Source organism: Eulemur rufifrons, chromosome 1 (assembly GCF_041146395.1).
Source record: "Eulemur rufifrons isolate Redbay chromosome 1, OSU_ERuf_1, whole genome shotgun sequence".
Classification (NCBI taxonomy): Eukaryota; Metazoa; Chordata; class Mammalia; order Primates; family Lemuridae; genus Eulemur; species Eulemur rufifrons.
In genome coordinates, this window is record NC_090983.1 from 63,828,173 (window position 1) to 63,852,654 (window position 24,482).

A 24,482-nucleotide genomic window follows, 5' to 3' on the forward strand; every position below is an offset into this window, starting at 1 on the left:
TCATAGAGTGCCTGGCACACAGTGAGACACTCAGTAAATATTAAGTGTATAAACAAATTAATTAGGTGATTAAAGAAATATCAGAGAAACAGATATGCCTTCAGAAGTGACCTGAAGGAATAGAGAAATGGCTTTGTTTATATTTCTATCAGAAAAAATAGAAACAGGTCAGTAGGTGAATAAGACAAAAAGAAATTAAGTTTGAGAAAATGGATACAAAAGATAGGCAATGTTTGAAGATTTTTTTGAAAAGAAAAAGGAAGTTTATACTGTTAGAAAAAAACGTAATAATTTGAGAAAATATATATTCAGAAAAGAGTATAAAGAATTTGACCACAGGCTATGAGAGGGAAAGTCATATCGAACTAGGAAATAACCAGTAGAATTCAGTTTATTTACTATGTTTGGAAACTAAATGAATCAAGTTTTTTTTTTCTATTAAATGCTTTTTGTTTACTGAACATATCTGACTAAACTTATGATCTGAAAAGTCCTTTTAAATGGTCAGCTAATTGTTGCATAGTCACAGCATTTTCTTCTAGAACAATACAATTACAAAGCAAGTGCATTCCAGTGCTATCAAAGACCCCACAAAACAGAAAAATCACTAACAACCACATTGAAAATGTACAACAGCAATGTCTTGTCAACACTTCTGTACAGAGCACAGACATGACAGCTAAAACAGACAGAAGAGAAGATGCTTTTGACAGCCAGTGTGTGTGAATGATTCTTTGAGTCAGATGGCAGCAACAAGTTACCAACTAGGAGATCTGCATGACAACTAACCATCCATCTGTATCAAACACCATCTGGCCAAGATGACTCTGGCTTCTGTGTATTTGACACTCCTTCCAATTCCAAAGACTAGCAAAACAAGTGGTCTACCAGTATCTAAAGAGGTAAACAGGACCTTAGATACCTTGTGCCATAAGGTACTTTGTATTCTTTCTTACTGTTCAAAAGCAAAATGTAAGACAATGGTGATCAAATATAGTACACATCTGAAATTTATTAAAAATGGTTGCCCATACATACACTTGACCATCATAAATAAAGCAAAAGGTTTATTTCTAGAATTGCCCTTTTATCCAGGCAACAGTTCAATGCCTCCTCTTCAAAGCTAAGGCAGCATATTTCCTATAACTTTGGACATACAGCTGTTCAAATTTTCATGAGTTCTGTAAATATTAAAATAAAGTTCCATAAGTTGAAGTTTTTTCCTTTTGCTGACACTGAACATTCTCATTTTTCCTATTTTCTAAGGTGCTTATTTCCTACATAGGTTAAAAAAAATTCCAAGCGTCCTTAAGTCATCTATAATATTCTAAATAGGTCAAACATTATTTCTTCTCATCCTTAAGAACTAATCTCAATATTCTGAAAAAAATCACTGCTTTCCTTCAGTAACTTATTAAGGAACTTAATAAATGTTGAATAGATTGAAAAAAAAGAAATTGTTTCAATTTAAAAACCCTTCAAACTGTTCCAAGATTAACAAAGAGAATGAAAGCTTTATTGAAGGATTTGCTTGGCTATCACAAATGTTCTCAATAGGAAGCTCCACACTTCATGAAGGAAGATAATGAAATATTAATTATCCCAATACATAGCACTTTAGACACAAAATAATTAATTTAGACACAATCTAATTAAAAATCCATCTTGAAATTTTGGTAAGCTAACATCAACTTCAAATTTTTTTTTAAAATGCACGAGATCAAATAGGATTAGCAACTAGAGATCTGGCTTACATAGCTCTTTCTTCAACCATTCTCTATCTACTAAGTTATATATAAGTCCTGCATACCTCTGCCTTCCAATACCAAAACTTATCTAGGAAATTTGCAATTTGACAGATCAGATTACCGATCTAATTATCTAATATTAGGTGACTAGTGTTGCTACCAATTTCTCAGCATGCCAAATGGTAAACTATGACATGTTATTTTTATTTTACAATCTTGTGTTTGGTCCTGATTAATTTACTTGCCTCTTAGAGCCTTTGGTTTCTTTCTCTTTGAAATGAAAATAAAATCTACCTGAAGAATTGAAGGAGATGGCATATCTAAAATATCTGTCTCATAATACGCTTTTTGCAAATGTTAATTCCTTTCTTTTAATAATGAGCAAAGTATCTACATAATATCTGGGGCCATGGAAGTGAGGCCACTGCAGAAGTTCCCACCAGGGCAATGCCTAGTGGAGTTGTGCGGGCACGGCCATCCTGGAGACTTCTGACCAGTAGAGCCTCTAGTGTGCAACTCCAGCCGGGGAGAGTCAAAGGCATGTGACTCTAATAAGTGAGAACTGCAGTCAGCAAAGCTGTGAGTGTGGGGTTGCTCCGAGGCTTGGAGGCCCAACTCCCACCCCAGTGTATCCAGAAGATGGGATGTGGAGTTAACGATTATTCTCAAGCCTCAAGATTTAATGTTTTCCCTGTTGGGTTTTTTGGGGGGAGTGAGGGACGGGGTTGGATTTGGTTGAAACCTGTTATCCCTTTCTTCTTTCCTGTTGCTCCCTTTTGGAATGGGAATGTCTATCCTATGCCTGTCCCACCAAAGTCTTTTGGAAGCATATAATTTAATTTCACAGGCTCACAGCTGGAGAGGAATTTGCCTCTCGATGAATTGTACCTTCAGTCTCATCTCCATATCTGATTTAGATAATATTTAAAGGAGAGTTTGGACTTAAGATTTTACAGTTGATGCTGGAATGAGTTAAGACTTTTGGAACTTCTGGGATGGATGTATGTCACATACATGTATCTCACATTCTTCGTATATGAGAAGGACACAAATTTGGGGGAGCCAAGGGTAGAATGCTATAGTTTAAATGTATGTCCCCTCCAAAATTCATGTTGAAACTTAATCTCTGTTATGGTGGTATTAAGAGGTGGGGCCTTTTAGGAGGTAAAGAGGTTATGAGGGCCATTCCTTCATGCATGGGATTAAGGCTTTTATAAAAGATTTTAAGCTGGCTGTGGTGGTTTATGCCTGCAGTCTCAGCTACTTGAGAGGCTGGGGCAAAAGGACCGCCTGAAGGCAGGAGTTCAAGACTAGCTTGGGCAACACTGGGAGACCTTGTCTCTATTAAAAAAAAAAAAAGTTTCACACAGAGTTTAGCCCTTTCTGCCCTCTGTCTCTTCTGCCATGTGAGATTACAGTGCCATCTTGGAAGTGAAAACTGCACCCTCACTAGACACCAAGCCTGTTGGCACCTTGATCTCGGACTTCTCAGCCTCCAGAGCTGTGAGAAATAAATTTATAATATTTATAAGTTACCTGATCTCAGGTATTTTGTTATAGAGTACAAATGGACTAAGACACATGGCATGTAGTACACACATCCGTCAACAAAACTGCTTATTACTGAATTGTCACCAGACTTACCACACAGCTAACCCAAACTCTAAGTCAGTTCTCTCAGTCTTTTTTCTAGTACATTATAACCTAGGACTCAGAAGTTTCTTCTTAAGAAATCAGTGTGGTACCTCCATTGAATCAAAAAGATTGTAAATGCAAAACAAAAATAAAAACAAAACCCAAAAAACCTTGGTTGGTCAGTTTACAAAGAGACAAAATGGACTAAAAAATGATTAAAGAACAATTAATGGCTATCAAAAATTATAAAAACTGCATGTTTGTTGAAAAAATGCAAAGAAACAACAAAACAAGCACTACCATCCACCATAACAAAAACAAAGTATGTACAAGTATGTACAGATATGTACAAAGTAAAAAGTGACCTTCTCCTCCCTTACTTTGCCTTCTATTTTTCCTCAAGGGTAACTACTATTGACATTTTGGTAAATACCCTTTCAGAACTTCTATATTCATGTGTGTATGTATATCATACTTTTTAAAAAATGAGAACTGTTCTGCAACCAAATTTTTCAACTCAGCAACACATTATCATAATATGATCATTTCATTTAATACTTACTGTGTACCCAAATCAGAGAGCTTTATTTTCTTTATCTCATTTAATTCTTAAACCAACCTTCTGAGGAGATTATTTCCCACATTTTACAGATGAGAAAACTGAGGCTCAAAGAGAATCTGCCCAAGGTTTCCCAGTAGGTAGTAGAGGTAGGATTTGAATTCATGTCTGTCTAAGCACAAAGCCCAAACCCCTAAATAATCACTATGCCATATAATGTGAATATATCTAGCTCTCCCTAGGCCCCCTCTTTGCTATGTACTCTTTTTCTAGGTAATTTCATCTATGCCAGTGCCTGACTATGTGCCAGTGGCTCAAATTTCTCTTCTAGTCTAGACCTTTCTTCTGAGCTCCAGATCTATGTGGTCAACTGCTACTCCCACTCTTACATAATCAAAACTGAATGTTCTCCCTCCAACTACTACTCCCTCTCACCTTTCTTCCCTCAAAATCTGGCCCTTTGCTAGTATTCATTCCTTTTCTCAGTATATGACACCACTATCTATCCAGAAAGCTGCAACCACCCTTAACATCTAATTGTTGTTGTATAGCCAACCCGTTACCAAGTATCAATTTTAATCTTAAATATCTCTCAAATCTATTAAATTTTTTCATTTGCAATGCAACTATCACAGTTCAACTTACCACAACATTAATGGTCTACTGTAACAGTCTAATTCCTCTCCCTAAATATATCAGCCAATCCATTCTCCACACCGTAGTCATTGTGTACTTTGCAAAATGCAAACATAATTATATCACCCCGTACGTTTTTTTCCTACCTCACAAAACAAAAAAAACCCCACCCTTAAATGGCTTCTTATTGGTTTTAGAATAAAGAATTGAAAGTCCTTAATATAGCCTCTAAGTCCCTACATAGTCTTTCCTCTTAACTCTTCCCATTGACTCCTCTCTCTCTCCTGTACTTTCAGTTTTTTTTAAGCCAGTTTTTTTATAATTCAGGTCTCTGTACTTGGAAAGCCCCCCAGTGCTGCCCTTTCAAAAATCACTAAATAAAGGTGATCTTCTCTGACCTCCTGGATTAGGTGAAGTCCCCAATAGACATTCTAATAGCAGATTATCTTTCTTAATATTTCTCAGAGTTTGAAGCTGTATTTGTGAGACGGATTAGTCTCTGCTTTACTAGACTGTACCAACATGCTCCACAAAGCAAGGAGCATGTCTATTTGCTTATCATTACAGGTCTAGTACTTAGTGTAGTTCCTGATACATAAGTGCTTTATATGTTTTTGAAAAAATGTCACAATTTAAACATTGTTTATTAATAAATCCCCTTGGACGTACATCCTACATACCTACCTAAAAGTTTAGATACAACATATTTCTGGAAACAAAAACTGGAAGAAAGGATACAAATATTTTAAATTCTGATAGGAAGATAATGAGTCTAGACTAAGTACTGACAATACACAATAGAAGAAATAAGGCTTTGATCAGAAACTACCAGAAGCATCTTTATTGTAATACCAGTAGCTTCAATAGGAAAAAAACCCCAGAATGACTGCTTTATTGCCATTGACACTTCACACAGAGTATATATATTGTTGGGTAACAAAGAAAGAAAAAAAAAGGGTGGTAAATAATAATGAAGCTATTTACATTTTAAGTGAAAGTGAAGGTACTTTTTTAAAAAAAGTAGTGCTTATAATAAGGTATTTTATGACCTCATGCAATCCTTGCAAACATGTTTTACAAGCTTTTAGAGGTAACATAAGCTTTGAGGCTAAGGGTTTACATTTCAGATGGGTCAAGACTGGCTCTTGAATAAAGTAATCTGACAACAGAACAGTCCTTTTATTAAAGATCAGAATTGAATAAGTGGAAACGAAAAGAGAGAGAAAAAATGATAATAAAAAAAGAACAGCCCTTATTGCTTTATATTTATTGTCAGAAAAACGTTAAAGAGGAGCCGTAATTTATGATAAAAAGACAGAGCATAGTCAAATTTAGTTTTATTTTAGGCCTTCACCTCAGCCTCACTGGCAAGTCAATAAGGCTCTTGGCTTAGCAAATTGGATGGTTTTAAATAGTATGTATCCTTCATCTTTCTTACCAGTACAAAGAAAAAGCAATTTATGGCATAGCACCTGAATTATTTTAGAATTAAGGAAATTGCTTCCTTTCTATAAGACTTTGCCAATTTTTTTTGTTTTAATCAAGGCTGGGGAAGAAAAGACAAATAATTTTTAGTTTATATTTCTCAACAAAGAGATTTATATTTTCTGATTATATAATGCAAAGGATCTTCAGATAAGCAGGAAAAGTCAGCTGCAGGTTTTCTATAACCTAATTACTTACGATTACAATAATTTGGACTTGTAAATGGCAATCAGTTTTAAAATTTTCAGATGTTTTTATTATTTTATTGCTGATTCTTTCTTGGAAATAGGATCAAAAAAGCAATAGAAGTGTTAAGTCTTTGTTAACTATTAATACATTTGGTTTCTCTCATGAAACAGTGGCAGAAACTGACACCAAACAACTTGGTATGAGTAATAAAATCGATTAAATATTTAATTCCACATTATGGTATCTTCTGATGTTTCAAATTCTCTAGGCAGCTTTAGCCTCATCAGTCAAAAGATGTGGCAAAGACTGTTATTCTGTGTCCACTCTCCATCTTACTTTAAGCAATACAGAGTTTTAACTGGGAGCATGGTCACCCAGCTAGAGGATATATTTGCCAGCCTTCTTCACTACTAGGTATGATCATGTGACTAAGTTCTGGCTAACAGGGTGTGAACAGAAGTGATCTATACAAATTTTGGACATCATTAAATGAAAGCTGACTGCTCTTCATTTCTCTCCTCCTTCTCACTGGCAGGGAAATGGTAACAAGTAGAGCAGCCACTGTTTCCAGAGAGGGAAACCATATTTTAAAGATGGCAGAGCTGCCCTGTTAGCCCTGCTCTACTCACTTCTCGACTGTAACACAAGAGAGAACTTTTATATTATTTAAGCACTGTATTTCTTGGTCTCTTTAAATCAGCAGCTTATTCAGACAATAACTAAATCAGCCACCAGGCCAACTCTACCACTCCATACTCTATATAATAATCTTTTACTTATTAAAAGTTGTCTAGTCAGGGGCTACTGTGATTAAAAGATTCCTCTATTTTGGAACGAACAGAAGACCTGTTAATATGGGTACATATGGATGGTTACATACGGCAAGAAACAGAGTAAGTAATATTAGGCTGTGTGAGGCTTTTAAGTGCACACTCTTTGTTTTATTTATCTTTTAATTGCTAGAATTAATGATGTCCCTGGCACATCATAAGTTGTTAAAGGATGAATAAAAGAAATATTAATAGCAAGCTTTATACTCTGGCCTCTTGGTAAGAAGAGATGTATAAATAACAAAGTAAGGATTTATGCAAGAAGAAAGGGGACTATATTAGGTTATTCACAGAAATGGGAAGAAAACAGTTTAAAAACCTGCAATGGGCTATGATTTAGCTAGGGTAGTGTAATTAATATGGACTTTGGAGTCTTGATAAACCAAGTTTCAGTATAGATTCTGCCACTTAGGTTGGAAAATTAACATTTCTGAGTCTCAGTTTCTTCATTTGAAAATAGGACTAACAACAATGCTGACTTTATAGAGCTCTGAGGATTTACATGTAAAATATGTGACACTTATAGAATATGCTCATTCATTAAATGCTAATTCTCCTTTCTGATTTATGAAGTAAAATGAATTTAAGGATTGAAGAAGGGAAGAAGATTGGTTCAGTGTATTTCAGATAGGTGCCACTGGTTCTGTGCATCTGAGATTATCTGATATTTTAGTATGGTCTAGAATAAGGACTACACCAGAAGGAGAAGCTAAAAACAGTCATGTTTTCTTAAAGATTAGAGGTTCTAAAGAAAAACAATTTAATAGCAGGGGAGCCTAGGTATAACAGTAGAAAATCTGGTCTACAACTAAAAGAGAAAAATACTTCTTAGGGGCCAAGGAAAGTAAATACACTCGGTAATCAATAGTAGGACACTTGTAGTAGTTGGAGAGATTATCCTTTGAAATTTGTGAGGTAAATTTAGGAAAAATAGAAGGCAGTATTATTCCACATAGCAGCTTATAAAACTCATTACTCTCTTTCAGTGGTACAGGTAAGAAAAAATAGTGAATATATACATTTAGGTTTGAATATTCAGTTTAATGTGCCTTCCAAGTGGAAGTGAGACTTATGGGTCTAGAGATCAGAGGGTAGGTCTGAACTAGGGAGATAAATTTAGGAGTCACTGTCATATATATCTGAAGCCACAGATTAAGACAAGAAGAGTCATACAAGAATATAAAGTAAGAAGAGAAGAAGGCGTTGGAGAACTCTAATATTTGGTAACCTGGTAGTAGAGAGTGAATCTGCAAAGGGGATTGAGAAAATGAGGCCCAAGAAGTAAGGAGAAAAATCAAACATGGAGTCTTGAATGTTAAAGAAAAACAGTGTTTTAAGAAGGAAGGGTAGTGCAACGGTTACTGTGAGCTATTAATGGAATGAGGTAGGTCTACATGTATGAACCTGAAAGATTATAAATGACTTTTGGCAAGGAAGTTATAGACGTAAAATTTGTGGTCAAACAGATTTTTTTGAAATTCTAACTCTAGTATTTCTACTGGCTACGTGGTTGTGGGCAAGTTACTTCATCACTCTACATTTCATTTTTTGCACCCCAAAAATGAAAATAATATTTTTCATAAGATTTGTAAAGCTCTTTGGCAAACAAAGACTCAATAAATCTCAGTGATGATAATGGTGAAGATGATGATATTGAAAAATTTAAAAATATTTTCAGATCAGCATGATTCTAATTTTGAAAAAATATGATTCTGAAAGGATATATACCAAATTACTAACAATGGTTAGCCCTGGGAGTGAGGGAGGGGACCGTCACTTTATATTCTGTATATCTTGAATTATTTACTTTAAAAAAATTGTTTTATAAGCATGTGCTGCTTTTGTAATTTAAGCCAATAATATTTTAAAAACCACTTACCTGCCTTTTTTGTCTTTACCTCCCTTATCAATTTGGAATACTTGGATTCTTTTGCTTGACAGAATGCTCCTTAATGGATATAGCATCCTTACTTCTCAAAGAGGAGCTTCTGAGTCTCAAATTGCAGTGAACTAGAAGAAACACTGAGAGAAGCACTGGCTTGGAGTATGGATAGCTAAGTGTTAAAAGGCTGGTGAGTTTATACAAACCGATCAATAACAGATGAATAGCAATAAAACATGGCAAGTAAGAGAATCTAGGCTAGACCAATTCTTTTTTTTTTTTGTAATAGATTTTTAAAAATTATGTAAAATGTATATAACATAAAATTTATCATTTTAACTATTTTTCAGTGTAAAGTTTTATGGCATTAAGTACATTCACATTGTTGTGCAACCATCACCACTGTTTACCTCCAGAACTTTTTAATCTTCTCCAACTGAAACTCTGTACCCATTAAATACTAACTCCCCATTCCTCTCTCCCTCAGCTCCTTGCAATCAATCCCTCTTATACTTCTGTTTTTATGAATCTATTCTCAGTACCTCACATAAGTGAGGGTCCACATAAGGGGAATCACACAATGTTTGTCCTTTTGTAATTGGCTTATTTAACTTAGCATAATATGTCCAAGGTTCTATGTCGTACCATGTGTAAGAATTTCCCTCCTTCTTAAGGTTATAATATTTGTTGTATGTATATATTATGTTTACCCATTCATCCACTGATGAGTACTTGGGTTGTTTCCACTTTTTGCCTAATGTGAATAATGCTGCTATGAACTTGGGTATATAAACATACGTTTGAATCCCTGCTTTCGCTTCTTTTTGGTATACACCCAAGGGTTGCATTGTTGGATCATATGGCTAATTCTACGTTTAATGTTTTGAAGAATTGCTATACCATGTTCCACAGTGGTTGTACCATATTACATGCCCACCAGCAATGCACAAGGGTTCTAACTTGTCCACATCCTTGTCAACACTTATTTTCAATTTTTTGGATAATAGCCACATCAATGGGTGTGAAATGGTATCTCATTACGATTTTGATTTGTATTTCTCTAATAAGTAGTGATGCTAAATATCTTTTCATGTGCTTAATGACCATCTGCATAACTTCTCTGGAGAAATGTCTATTCAAGTCCTTTGTCCATTTTAAAATCAGGTTTGGTTTTTTTGTTGTTGAGCTTGTAGTTCTTTATATATTCTACATATCAACTTCTTATCAGATTTGCAAATATTTCCTCCCATTCTGTGGGTTGTGTTTTCACTCTGTTGATAGTGTCCTTCGATGCACAAAAGTTTAAATTTTGATGGAGTCCAACTTATCTATTTTTTCTTTAGTTGCCTGTGCTTTTGGTGTCATAACCAAGAAATTACTGTCAAATCCCAATGTCATGAAGCTTTCCATCTATGATTCCCTCTAATTTCTTTTATAGTTTTAGCTCTTACATTTAGGTATTTGATCTGTTTTGAGTTAATTTCTGTTTATGAAGAAAGGCAAGCGTCTAAAATCTGTGAATATGGGATTTCTTTCTACATAATTTTCTCTTAAAAAATTGTTTTAGCAGTTTTCATAGTTTTCAGTATATAAGTCTATCACCTATTTGGTTTTTATTTCTAAGATTTTATTCATTTTGATGTTATAAAAAATTTACTTTTCTTTTTGAATTGCTCATTGTTAATACATAAAAACACAACTAATTTTTGTGTGTTGATTTTGTATCCTGTAATTACTAAATTTATTAATTAGTTCTAACAAGTCTTTTGGGGTGTGTGTGGCATCGTTAGGGTTTTCCACATATAAGATCATGTTGGTTATGGACAGAGATAATTTTACTTCTTCCTATGCAATTTAGAGGTCTTTTATTTCTTTTTCTTGGCTAACTGCTCTGGCAAGGACTTCAGTACTATGTTGAATAGAATTGGTGAAAGCATATATCCTTGTCTTAATCTAATCTTAGACAAAAAGCTTTTGGTCTTTCATCCTGGAGTATGATGTTAGCTGTGGGTTTTTCATATGTTGTATGGCCTTTGTTGAGGTAGTTTTCCTCTATTCCAAGTTTGTTGAATGTTTGTTTTCTTTTTTTTCAAATCATAAAGGGGTGGTGAATTTTATCAAATGCTTTTCTAAATCTTGAATCCTATTAATGTGGTATATTGCACAGACTAATTTTGTATGTTGAACCATCCTTGCATTGCAGGAATAAATCTCACTTGGTCATGCTGTATAATTCTTTTAATATGCTGTTGAATTTGATTTGGTAGTATTTCATTGAGGATTTGTGCATCAGTATTGCCTTAGGCTGTTTTGTGCTGCTATAACAGAAGAATGGAGGCTGGGTAAATGAAAAAGAAAAGAAATTTATTTCTTCATAGTTGTTGAGGCTGGGAATTCCAAGACTAAGAAACTGGCATCTGGTGACTGTCTTGCTGTGTCATCACATGGTGGCAGGCATCACATGGCAAAGGGCAAAGAGAGAGGGCAAGAGGGGGCTAAATTCACCCTTTTGTAACAACATTAATTCCACCCATGAGGATCATCACCTCTTAAAGGTCCCATACCTCTTAATACTGTTATAATGGAAATTAAACTTCAGCGTAAGTTTTGGAGGAGACAAACATTCAAACCATAGCAAATGTTCATAAAGGATATTAGTGTATAGTTTTCTATTAGTGTGATTGTCTGGCTGTGGTATCAGGATATGCTGGCATCATAGATTGAGTCTAAAAGTGTTATATACTGTTCAGTTTTTTGGGGAAGAGTGTGAGAGGTTTGGTACAAATTCTTCTTCTTTTTTTTTTTTTTTTTAAGATGGGTCTGGCTGTCGCCCAGGCTGGAGTGAAACGGCATGATTATAGCTTTATGCAGCCTCAAACTCCTAGGCTCAAGCAATCCTCCCATCTGAGCCTCCCAAGTAGCTGGGAATATAAGGACGTGCCACAATGCCTGGCTGATTTTATTTTTTAGAGACAAGAGCTCACTGGAGAGTAAGTGGCATGATCATAGCTCCTCACTGCAACCTCCAGCTCTTGGGTTCAAGCCATGCTCCTGCCTCAGCCTCCTGAGTAGCTAGGACTACAGGTGCATGCCACTATACCTGGCTAATTTTTAAATTTTGTGTAGAGACAGGTCTCGCTGTGTTACCCAGCCTGGTTTGAACTCCTGGCCTCAAGTGATCCTCCCACCTTGGCCTCCCAAAGTGTTGGGATTACAGGTGTGACCTGCTCCTTCGGAGCCTGGCCCTTGGCTAATTAAAAAAAAAATTTTTTTTTAGAGATGGGGTCTTGCTATATCGCCCAGGCTGTCTTGAACCCCTGGCCTCCAGCCATCCATCCTCCTGCCTCAGCCTACGAGTAGCTGGCATTATTACAGTGTGAGCCACTATGCTTGGCTCTTAATTCTTTAAGTGTGAGCCACTACAGTTAGCTCTTAATTCTTCTTTAAATGTTTGGCAGAATTTACCAGTGAAGCTATCTGGTACTGGGCTTTTCTTTGTTAGGAGGTTTTTGATTATGGGTTCAATCTCCTTATTAGGTAAAGGTCTATTCAGATTTTCTTTTTCTTCATGATTCAATCTTGGTGGGCTGTGTGTTCCTAGGAATTTGTCCCTTTTACTAGCTTATCCAATTCAATGGCATACAATTGTTCATAGTATTATTTCATATTTTAAAATTTCTGAACAATTGGTAGTAGTGCCTCTACTTCCATTTCTGATTTTAGTTATCTCAATCATCCCTCTTTTTTTCTTAGTCAATCTAGCTAAAGGTCTATCGATTTTTTTGATCTTTTCGAGGAATCAACACTTAGTTTTATTTATCTTCTCTATTGGTTTTCTATTCTTTATTAATATTTTATTTATATTTGCTCCAATCTTTATTTTTTTCCTTCTGCTATTAATAGTTTTGGGTTTAATTTGTTCTTCTTTCACTACTTTCTTCAGGCATAAATTTAGATTGCTGATGTGAAATCTGTCTTCTTTTTTAATGTATGTATTTACAGCTATACATTTCTCTGTTGGCTGCTTTCACTTACATTCCAGAAGTTTTGGTATGTTGTGTTTACATATGCATTTGTCTCAAGATATTTTCTAATTTCCCTTGTGATTTCTTTCTGACTCATTAGTTGTTCAAGAGGGTATTATTTAACCTGGACACTCTAATTTCCTTCTTGTAATGTCTAGTTTCATTCCATTGTGACTACAAGAGACACTTTGCATGATTTCAATCTTTTAAAATTTTTTTTTTTTTTTTTTTTTTTTTTTTGGAGACAGAGTCTCACTCTGTTGCCCAGGCTAGAGTGAGTGCCATGGCGTCAGCCTAGCTCACAGCAACCTCAAACTCCTGAGCTCAAGCGATCCCGTGTCTCAGCCTCCCGAGTAGCTGGGACTACAGGCATGCGCCACCATGCCCGGCTAATTTTTTTTCTATATATATTTTTAGCTGTCCATATAATTTCTTTCTATTTTTTAGTAGAGGTGGGGTCTCGCTCTTGCTCAGGCTGGTCTCGAACTCCTGAGCTCAAAGGATCCGCCCACCTCGGCCTCCCAGAGTGCTAGGATTACAGGCGTGAGCCACCGCGCCCGGCCAATCTTTTAAAATTTATCGTTACTTTTAATGGTCTATCCCGGACAATGTTACATGTGCCCTTGAGAAAAATGTGTATTCTGCTGTTGTTGACTATAGTGTTTTACTTATGTCTATTAGGTCCAACTGGTCTATAATGTTAAGTCCTCTATTTTCTTACTGATCTTTTGTCAGGCTGTTCTTTCCATTATTGAAAGTGTTGAAAGAGTGATACTGAATTCTTCTATTATCATAGAGCTGTATATTTCTACCTTCAATACTGTCAGTGTTTGCTTCATAAACTTTGGAGCTCTGATGTATGGTGCATACATCATTTTTCTATTTTGTTGATGAATTGGCCCTTTTATCATTCTGTAATATCCCTTTTTTGTTTCTTGCAACAGTTTCTGACTGAAAGTTTGTTTTGTCTGATATTAGTTTATTTACCCTTGCTCTCTTTTGGTTACTATTTGCATGACATCTTTCCTCAAACTTTCACTTTCAATCTATGCATCTTCTTAGATCTAAAGTCTCTTGAGGAAGAATACAGTTGGATCCTGTATTTTTAAAGTTGATTTCGCCAATCTGTAACTTTTGAAAGGGTAGTGTAATCCATTTATATGTAAAGTAATTACAGATAGGGAAGTACTTCTTTTTGCCACTTGGCTATTTGTTTTCTGTAGTTTTAATGCTTTTTTGTCCCTTATTTCCTCCATTACTGCCTTGCTTTATATTTGGTTGGTTTTTTGTAGTGACACATTTTGATTCCCTTCTCATTTCTTTTTGTGCATATTTTCTAGATATATTTTGTGGTTCCTATAGGGATTAAATATATCATCCTAAAGTTAATGACTATCTTAAATTGATACCAACTTAACTTTAAACCTCATACAAACACTGCACTAATTTACAGTGTCACCTCATTTTGTTATAGGTGTCACAAATTGTTTTTAAATATTGTGCATCCATTAATATAATTATTTTGTACGCATTTGTCTTTTAAATCTTGTAAAAAATAAAAAGTAGAGTTACAAACCAAAATTACAGTAATATTGGATTTTATATTTGTCTATGTATTTACCTTTACCAGAGAACTTTATATTTTTGTATGACTTTGCATTACTGTCTAGCATCCTTTCATTTCAACTTGAAGGACTCCCTTTATCATTGCAGGAAAAGCAGGTCTAGTAATAGACTCCCTCCACTTTTATTTGTCTGGGAATATCTTAACTTCTCCTCCCCCTACTTTTTTTTTGAGACAGGGTCTCATTCTTTACCTGGGCTAGAGAACAGTGGTGTCATCATAGCTCACTGCAACCTCAAACTCCTGGCCTCAAGTGATGCTCCTGCCTCGGCCTCCTGAGTAGCTGGGATTATAGGCATGCACCACGATGGCCAGCTATTTTTTTAAAAAATATTTTGTAGAGACGGGGTCTTGCTATGTTGCCAGGCTGGTCTTGAACTTCTGGCCTCACGTGATCCTCCTACCTTGGTCATCATGCCTAGCCCCTCCCTCATTTTTGAAGGATAGTTTTGCTGGAAACAGTTTTCTTCTAGCAGTTTCATAGTTTCAGGTCTTACATTTAAGTCTTTAATCCATTTTGATTTTATTTTTGTGTATGGTTAAAGACAGGGGTCTAATTTCATTCTTCTGCCTATGGTTATCTAGTTTTCCTAGCACTATTTAATAAAGAGACTGTCCTATCCCCAATGAATGTTCTTGGAGCCTTTGTCAAAAATGAGTTGGCTATAAATGATGGATTTATTTCTGGGTTCTCTATTCTGTTCCATTGGTCTCTGTGCCTGTTTTTATACCAGTACCATGCTGTATTGGTTACTATTGCTTTGTTGATTTTGAAGTCAGGTAGTGTGATGCCTCAAGCTTTGTTCTTTTTGCTCAAGATTGCTTTGGCTATTTGGGTCTTTTGTGGTTCCATACATATTTTAGGATTGTTTTTTCTATTTCTGTGAAGAATATCATTCGAATTTTTATAGAGATTGTACTGAATCTGTAAATAGCATTGGCAACATTGATATTTTAACAATATTAATTCTTCCAAACCATGAATATGGAATATCTTTCCATTTGTGTGTGTCCTCTTCAATTTCTTTCATTGGTGTTTTGTAGTTTTCCTTGTAGAGATCTTTCAGTTCTTTGGCTAAATTTATGCCCAGCTGTTTTACATTTTTTGTAGCATGGTAAATGGGATTCTTTTTCAGATTGTTTGTTGTTAGCATATATAAATGCTACTGATTTTTATATGTTGATTTTGTATTCTGAAACTTTGCTGAATTCATTTATAATTCTAACAGTTTTTTTTTTTTTTTTTTTTTTGGTGGAGTCTTTAAGGATATAGAGTTCTTGGTTGACAAGTTTTTTTTTCTTTCAACAATTTAAATATGTCATCTTACTGCCTTCTGGCCTGTAAGATTTTTGCTGATAAATCTATTGATATCTTATTGGGGATCCCTTGCGCATGACAAGTTGCTTTTTTCTTCCTGCTGTAGAGAGTCTCTCTTTGTCTTTTGACAGTTTTATTACAATGTGTCTCTTTGGGTTTCTTATATTTGAAGTTCATTTAGCTTCTTGGATTTGTATATCCATGTCGTTCCCAAATTTTGGAGGTTTCCCGTCACTATTTTTCAAATAATCTCTCTGATCCTTTCTCTTTCTTTTCTCCTTCTGAGACTGCCATAATGTATATATTGATCCACTTGATGGTGTCCCATAAGTCTCTTAGGCTGTTCTCTTTTCTCCATTCTTTTTTCTTTTAGCTCCTCAGACTCCATAATTTCAAATGACTTGCTTCAAATTCACTGATTCTTTCTTCTGTCTGTTTGAGCCTGCTGAACTCTTCTTTCTGCTACCACCACTTGTAAGCTTATTTTCATTTAGTCATTTCTTTCTCTTGCTTCCTTTAGTCCTGAGAGGAATAGGTGGTTCTTTTGTTATTCACAGTCAATTCCTTAACCTATGTCTTTATCTCCAGAGGTCAACTGACTGGCCTTGTTTTCTTCCTCTTATTCACCCTCCCTTTTGTCCTTCACATATTTGAGAACCTAACTATATGCTAGGTACTGGGATCATAGTAGTCACCAAGACAAGGCCCTAGCCCTCATGGGAGCTTACTTTCTTATTTAAGAGACAAACAAATTATTTAGGAAGGTCAAGATGGGCCTCTTTGAGCAGGTGACATCTGAGTAGAAACCTGAAAGCAATAAGGGAAGAAACCATGGAAATAGCCAATGAAAACCACTGCAGGTAAATGGGGTAGTAAGTGCAAAGGTCCTGACACAAGGATATATTTGAAAAACAGTAGGAAGCCCATGTGGTAAGAAGGCTACGAGAGAATGGAGTGGTAGGGGAAAAAGATGGAGTGTCTGGCAAGGCCCAGATTAGGCCCTGCTCTAGTGGAGAACAGTAAGGGCTTTAGCTTTTATTTTCTAGAAATGACTAGAGTCAAGCCTTTTAACTATGTGGTTTATATTGTCTTTAATGTTTCTTAATAATGTTTCTTTATTCCCTAGTTCTCTACAGCCTACTGCAGTCTGCCTGTCCCGCTCCACTTAACTGCCCTTATAAATGTTAATCACCTCCATATAGCCAAATGCAATGTATGCTTCTCAGGTGTCATCTTACTATAGTTCTTGGATATTCTCTTTTTCTCTAATTTGTTTCCTACCTTTTAGAGTGTTTATTAGACTTCTTAATGGTTCCCTTCTCTATTCCTATTCTTTAAAATACTGGTATTCTCCAAGTTTCTCTTCCTATGCCTCTCAACTGCTTAACACATTCACTGTCATGTGAATTGTATTTTACTCATACTAGTTTTCATCCCGGGGCCTCATGAAGCAAAACCCTGCAGTTGGTTCATGAAAATCTTATTTGTTGATGTTCTTATTGTTATAATTAATATTGACAATGAAAGTCTAAAAACTTGGATTGCTGTTGCATATAACTTACACACAGAAAATAAAAAATAACAAATCAGAAAGGATCATTTTGTTTTAATAAATCACCATGGGCCCAGGGAAAAATTTTTTCTTTCTAATGTGGCAGTCAATGTGTTTATGTTCTGAATCTCCAGGGGCCAACTGCTTCCCTTTCTCTACTCTCCCCCACTTCTGTCTTCCAAATATTCCTTCAACCTGTACACTCTAATTGGGAAATGTTATCCACACATAAGGCTATCATAAAATTCATTATTCCCATATCTATAATCTCCGATTCAGAACTCTTTCTAGGATGCCAGATCCATATTTACAACCATCCATTGGACATTTTCACCTGTATGTCCCACAGATAACTAAAAATATTAACTAAAAATATAAACTAATAAAACTAAAACTAAAACTAATTATACATCTTATTTCCCCATCCTCAAAGCTGTACTTTCTTCCCCATCCTTGGTTTCAGTCATCAGCACCATCATCAATCCAGTCATCTATTCTAGATACTGGGTTTCATCTTAGAGTCTATTCTATCACCCTCAGATGTGGGCTGCATTCAGGTACCATCTGCTTTCCATTTTATAACTCCTAAATAAACCTTAGTTCTCTCCCCCAATTCATCCCTGCTTAATTTAGGTCCTCATTTTGATTGCTCAAAATGATTGCCATTCTCTTTTAGTTTTTTAAATTGAGGTATAACAATAAGTGCATATATTTAATATGTATTTTGTATATCAATTACATAATTTTATATTAATACATAAAGTGCATAAAATACAATTGGATTGTTGCCAGTTATTTTACATTCTTTGGTCTTAGAACATTGCTTAACATGAAATAGTTTCTTAATATATGTTTTTTGAGCTGAATTTTACATTGTTCTGTATCCTATCTACCTCTAGTCCATTGTCAAGCAGACTTTTCTAAAGCCCATATCCTTCAGTAACTTGATTGAATAAAGATGTAGTACACACTACTAAGTCATATTCACCATGATCAAGCTACAATCTACTTTTACAGCTTATTTTCCTGCAATGTCCTGTCATTCTTTCTGGAGCCATAGGATCACTTTGTGGTACATGAAACATACTCTATGTTCTCTTGCTTCTGAGTTTCGCATATAGCTCTCCCCTGCTTGCAGGACCCTTCTTCCCCAGTTTACTAAACTCTTCCTAATCTTAGCTCAGGTGTTGACTCATGTTGAGCTTATGACTTTATCCTCATAGACTAAGTTAGGTGCCTCTTATCTATGTTTGTATATTATCCTGTGCCGATCTATATTGTAGCACTTACTCCACTATTATAATAACCACTGATCTTTTCTTTTTTATTATACGATAAAATATCTATTTCTTATTTATTTGACCTTTTTAAAGTTCCTTAAAGGTATAAATGATGTTTTATTTATTTCAGTATTCTCAAAATTTCAGCAAGGGCTCAGTACATAGTAGATAGCAAATTAATATTTCTTAAATAAATCTATCAGGATATTTTGAATTTAATATATAAGAATATATAGCATACATTTTTTATTCATCCATTCTTGTGTACTTGACAAACATCAACTTTGAAAAATAAATATTAAAAAAAAATTTTCCTTTTTCTTCTTTGGAATATATGCTAATGTGAACAAAGGCTTCTTCCATGGCAGATAAAGAGTTAAATTACCAGTGTCTTCAGTTGCTTACCAATGGCCAGAGCAGTAAGAGAAGAAGTTAAGAGGAATACCTGTTTCTGCCTTATCCTAAGAATACCTCAATATTCCTCTCTTCCCTAATTCTATGTTCCTAACTTTCCTAGAACAAATACAGGATTCTCAAAGTTTCTTAATGAACCTAATCACAGAGTAAGAATAAAAGCTGGGAGTTTAGTATTTTACTAAAGTGATTATATCATAAACCTGAACTGGGAAAAAAAATGAAATCAAATTCTAAACTTCATTTCAATAATTTTAGAAAGTCCTCTGTCATATTCTATCCTCCTCTTCCTTCTATCCACCCCAATGAAGACTTATAGTTCATAAGTCTGCTTATGTAATGGAGTATTCTTTTGCTAAACTAAGAGGAGACTCACACAGAATAATAGTTTCTGAGGATTATGATACATTCTGATGTAGGGAGATAGGTATGAGCTGGTTTTATAGATTTTTTTATAGATTTATCAACTAGAAAGAAGGAAGGAAATTGCATAGTTTCTATATTTATGGAAGAAATTTCATGGATAGCATATTTCTTAGACTTCAGAATTCTACAGGCTAGTAAAAAAAATTTTTTTAAAACTGGGGAACCAGCATAGTGTCCCCTACTTTCAATTGTCTGCACAGGAATAATTTAACATAGTAGACTTTAGGCTGTTATCTTCAGATAGGTCTACTTGCAAGGTTCGCCCTTGGCTGGCATCAGGAACTTAGCTTTTGAAAATCAAGTTATGCCATAAACCTGAAGTGGAAAAAAAAAAGTGATAAAATTGTGACTGCTGTGCTAACCTACTTAGATTGTAGAATGAGATTTATGATAAATACCTTTCCTTCTGAGAGTCTGGCTTTATGAGGGTACCTATGTGACCATCCCTCAATTTAAGAAACACCCTGAACTCCAAATTTCAGACGGAGTTCCCTATGCACTGCACACATGTGACTGAATTTTTGAAGCTGGAGAAAAGCTATTAATACATAGAAAGATTGAATATGGATTCTTTTAGACTCTTCCTGATGTCTTTTTACATTAATAATCTGGCTATGTATCTTTATCATGTAGCTGTAATAAATCTCAGCTATAAGTAGACTGTATGCCAAGTCCTGTGAGTCCTTCTGGAGAATTCCAGAATGTGTGGGTGGAATTGGGGACCTCTGAAATAGCATTAGGTAATAATATTAAACAAAGATGCAAATAACCCTATAATCATCATTTCTCAAAAGTGTACATTAATAAAATTCTGCTCTTTGTATGGAAACATGGAACATAGTATCAGAATAGAAGGCAATTTTAAATGGAATAAATTTGGCATTATGAGAATTTCATTGCATTATCCTTATTTTTCTCATTTTGCTGCAGATCAGCGAAAACCTCATCATGGACCAATAACAGAAACATCCTTAGGAACTAGTAGGTTAAGTAATTTTTGCCTGGATTTGCCTTTCCTACAAGTTAGTTTCTTCAGAAATTAAAAGTACTAAAAGGAATGCTGTGTGTACAGGGATAATTTTAAAAGCTGGAACTTTTAGTAAGTCATTAAAGATTTCACTGAAATAGTCTATTTTTAACTGTCATAAAAAATGGAAGACTACTATAAATTAATTAAAACGATGACAAATAAAAATCTCAAATTTCATCCATTAACATACCCCTGTGTTTTCGTAATTACAGTTCTTCAAGGCAGTTTCTAACAATGTAACATTTTTCAGTTGTAAAAGGCCCTCAAATTCTATTCACCAGGATAAAGAACGCCTTTCAAAAGCAGAACTACACACCTTTTGCTGTAGTTCTTTTACTGCAGAATCTCTATCCATGCATGCCTGTCGGAAGGCTTCATATGCTTTATTGAGTTGCTCACCAATGTTTTTATCCATTCCTCTTCGTCCTGTAGCATTACTATAAAGGATGGAGTAAAAGACAGGTCTGGAAAATAATCAGAACAATTTAAATAGTTATTAAGTTACATAAATCTCATTTTAAAAATGCATCTAAAAGACATTTCTGTAAGGTTTATTATAGACATTATAGCACCTAGTACTATAAAGGTTCATCATAAGGCCAGGCACGATGGCTCACACCTATAATGCTAACACTCTGGGAGGCCAAGGTGGGAGGATCGCTTGAGTTCAGGAGTTTGAGACCAGACTGAACAAGAGTGAGATTCCCCTCTCTACAAAAAATAGAAAAATTAGCTGGCCGTGGTGGCATGCACCTGTCTCACCTACTTTTGGGAGGCTGAGGCAGGAAGATCACGAGCCCAGGAGTCTGAGGTTGCAGTAACCTATGATGATGCCACTGCACTCTAGCCAGGGTGACAGAGTGAGACAAGACTCTGTCACCAAAAAACAAAAAAAGTTTATTATAAAGGCATAAAAGTCTCAGCTAAAATCCTGACTAGAAATATTATGAACTTTGACTTCTACAATTTTTAAATATTCTTTACTAATGTGCAAAGAGCAAGTGGGTTCCAGTTCAAAAGATTCTACTTCATAGAAATCTATAACTGTAACTTAAAAATGGAGAAATATAAAAAACCATTTTATTATTAATGTCTTATTATGAAATGTACAACAGCATTGGTGATGCTGGAGGGATTTCTTTTTACTAAATGGACGCTTACTCCCATTTACAAGGTGAATTCTTGCTACAGTGAAATTAGAGCAAAATTAAATAGATAATAAGTGTTTGTGGATGGAGTTCACACTGTTGTTATCATAGAGCAATTAAAATGTGTGAAAATGCTCTTATTTTAGCACAAAATCTAAGGAGAGCTGCTGGTGGATTGTACATTAAAAAAGAAAAATCACATCCTTTCAGTCCTACCCCCACTACCTATTAGTTTTCCAACTTCCCTGCTGTTTCTGAGTACAGGTCATTTGCTCAGTGGAGGTAATCTGGTTCTCTCATCTCAGTTTGCACAACATCTCTAACCACATTCCTTGGCCCTGAGCAGATGGTTAGCTAATGATGCTGATTCTTCACATCCAGCTGTAAAAACCATAACCCAGGATCTTTCTCTTAATCCTCTAGAAGCTAAGAAACACAGTTCTCTACTGGTTCTAGGAGTACCAAGTTATTTCACTTTTTTGGAAATCATTCATAATTTCAGTCTCTAATCTGTCATAACATCTTTCATATCATCTTTAGGCACACAATTTTTTTTTTAATTTTTAGCATTTCCAATTGAGATATAATTCATATAAAATCTACTATTTTAAAGTGTACACTTCAGTACTTTTTAGAATATTTATTATGTCATGCAACCATCACTATTACCTAATTCCAGAACATTTTTATCATCCCCCAAAAAACTCCATACCTATTAAAAGTCCCAAATTCTCCTCTCCCTCCATCTCCTGACAACCACTAATCTGTTTTCTGTCTCTATGGATTTGCCTATTTTTGACCTTTCATATAAATGGAATCATACAATATATGGTTTTTATGTCTGGTTTCTTTCATACAGCATAACAGTTCTGAGGTTCATCCCTGTTGTTCATCCCTTACTTCATTTTTATGGCTGAATAATATTCTATTATATGGATATACAATATTTTGTTTATCCATTCCTCAGCTGATAGACATTGAAGTTGTTTCCAATTTTTGGCTATTATGAATAAGGCTCCTGTGAACATTTATGTACACATTTTTGTGTGACCATATGTTTTCAGTTCTCTCATATATATGCCTAGAAGTGGAACTGCTGGGTCAGATGGTAATTCTATGTATGTTTAACTTTTTTGAGGAACTGCCAAACTGTTTCCATAGAACTTGTGCCATTTTACATTTCCACCGCCAATGTACAGGGGTTCCAATTTCTCTGCATCCTTGCCAACACTTCTCATAGTCCATTTTAAAAATTAAGCCATGCTAGTGGCTGTGAGGTAGTACTCTATCATGGTTTTCATTTGCATTTCCCTAATAACTACTGATGTCAAGCATTCTTCTCTATGTGTTTTTGGGCATTTGTATATCTTTGGAGAAATGTCTATTCAAATAATTTGCCCACTTTTTAAATTGGGTTTTTTTTTATTGTTAAGTTGTAAGAGTTTTTTATATTTTCTAGAAACTAGGCTCTTATTAGTCACATGATTTACAAGTATTTTCTCATTCTGTAGGTGTCTTTTCACTTTCTTGATAGTGTCCTTTGACACACATTTTAAAATTTGATGAAGTCCAATTTATATATCTTTTCTTTTGTTGCTTGCACTTTTGGTGCTTTATCTAAGAAACTATTGCCTAATCGAAGGCCATGCAGATTTTCACCTGTTTCCTTTTAAGAATTTTATAATTTTAGCATTTACATTTAGGTCTTTGATCCATATTGAGCTGATTTTGTGGCATAAGACAGGGTTCCGTATTCATTCTTTTGCATGAGTCTATCTAGTTGTCCTGGCACCAGTTGTTGAAAGGGCTATTCTTTTCCCACTGAATGGCCTTGATACCCTTGCCAAAAATCAACTGACCATAAATCACGATGCTCTTAAAAATACCCATATACAAGTAATATTTCGATTCTAACACCCAGGTCTTTCATTTTAAGAAACTAAATACCCTCCCAAGTCATTAATCAGGCTTAACCAAAACAATTCCAAGTTTTACTACAAGGATTATAATGTCATTACTTTCTGAAGAAGTAAAGGAATAGTAATTCTTTATGTATTCTACTTAGAAAGTTAGTTTCTGCTGCTACCAATGACAGATGAAAAAGATAAAATCCTGTAGGAATAATTAATGTATAATAGCTAGAATCCCTGCCTAACTATAGACACTATGGAAACACAAGCAATTAGCATTAACACAAAGTACCACTTTGAGTACTTTAATTATTTAGACACTATCTCATTCAGAGAAGTTATTTAAAGCCACTTACACAATATACATAAGAGATTAAAAATAAGTACGCTAGGAGGGAAGGAAAATTATGTGTAGGTAGTCACGGGGACTAAAATATACTGTAATATGTTAATGCAGAAAGTAGAGGTTTTAGTAGCTAAGTGGCTAAGTTATCTATCTTAAAAAGCTGCGTATCTTGACAAATTGTCAATGTAAACCATACCTGTAATTTTTAAATCTGGGAAAAATCAGCCTTGAACATCTAGTTTCTTGCTTTGTTCTATTACTGACCTTTAGTTAATGGCTACTAAATCTTTTGGAAGCCAAGTTTCTTTTTCTTTAGTATAAAAAATATGTTTGGACTTAATTTCTAATAAACTTCCTTGTTCCATAGTTCTGGAGTCTGTGAGTTAAAGATGCATATCTGTTCCATCAAGAAAGTGCACTCTTGTTTTTAAAAATGTAAATGCAG

The 24,482-nt window shown here is 34.9% G+C and overlaps 1 protein-coding gene across 3 annotated transcripts in view; it reads right to left on the bottom strand.

Moving 5' to 3' along the window:
* TANK (TRAF family member associated NFKB activator) overlaps positions 1-24,482 on the bottom strand; it is a 90,645-nt gene that overhangs the window by 32,978 nt on the left and 33,185 nt on the right. For all 3 annotated transcript variants that reach the window (XM_069472168.1, XM_069472162.1, XM_069472155.1), the window contains one exon: positions 20,950-21,097. In XM_069472168.1, the coding sequence (XP_069328269.1) occupies positions 20,950-21,048 (99 nt within the window). In that variant the 5' untranslated portion in view covers positions 21,049-21,097. The remainder of the gene's footprint in view (positions 1-20,949; positions 21,098-24,482) is intronic.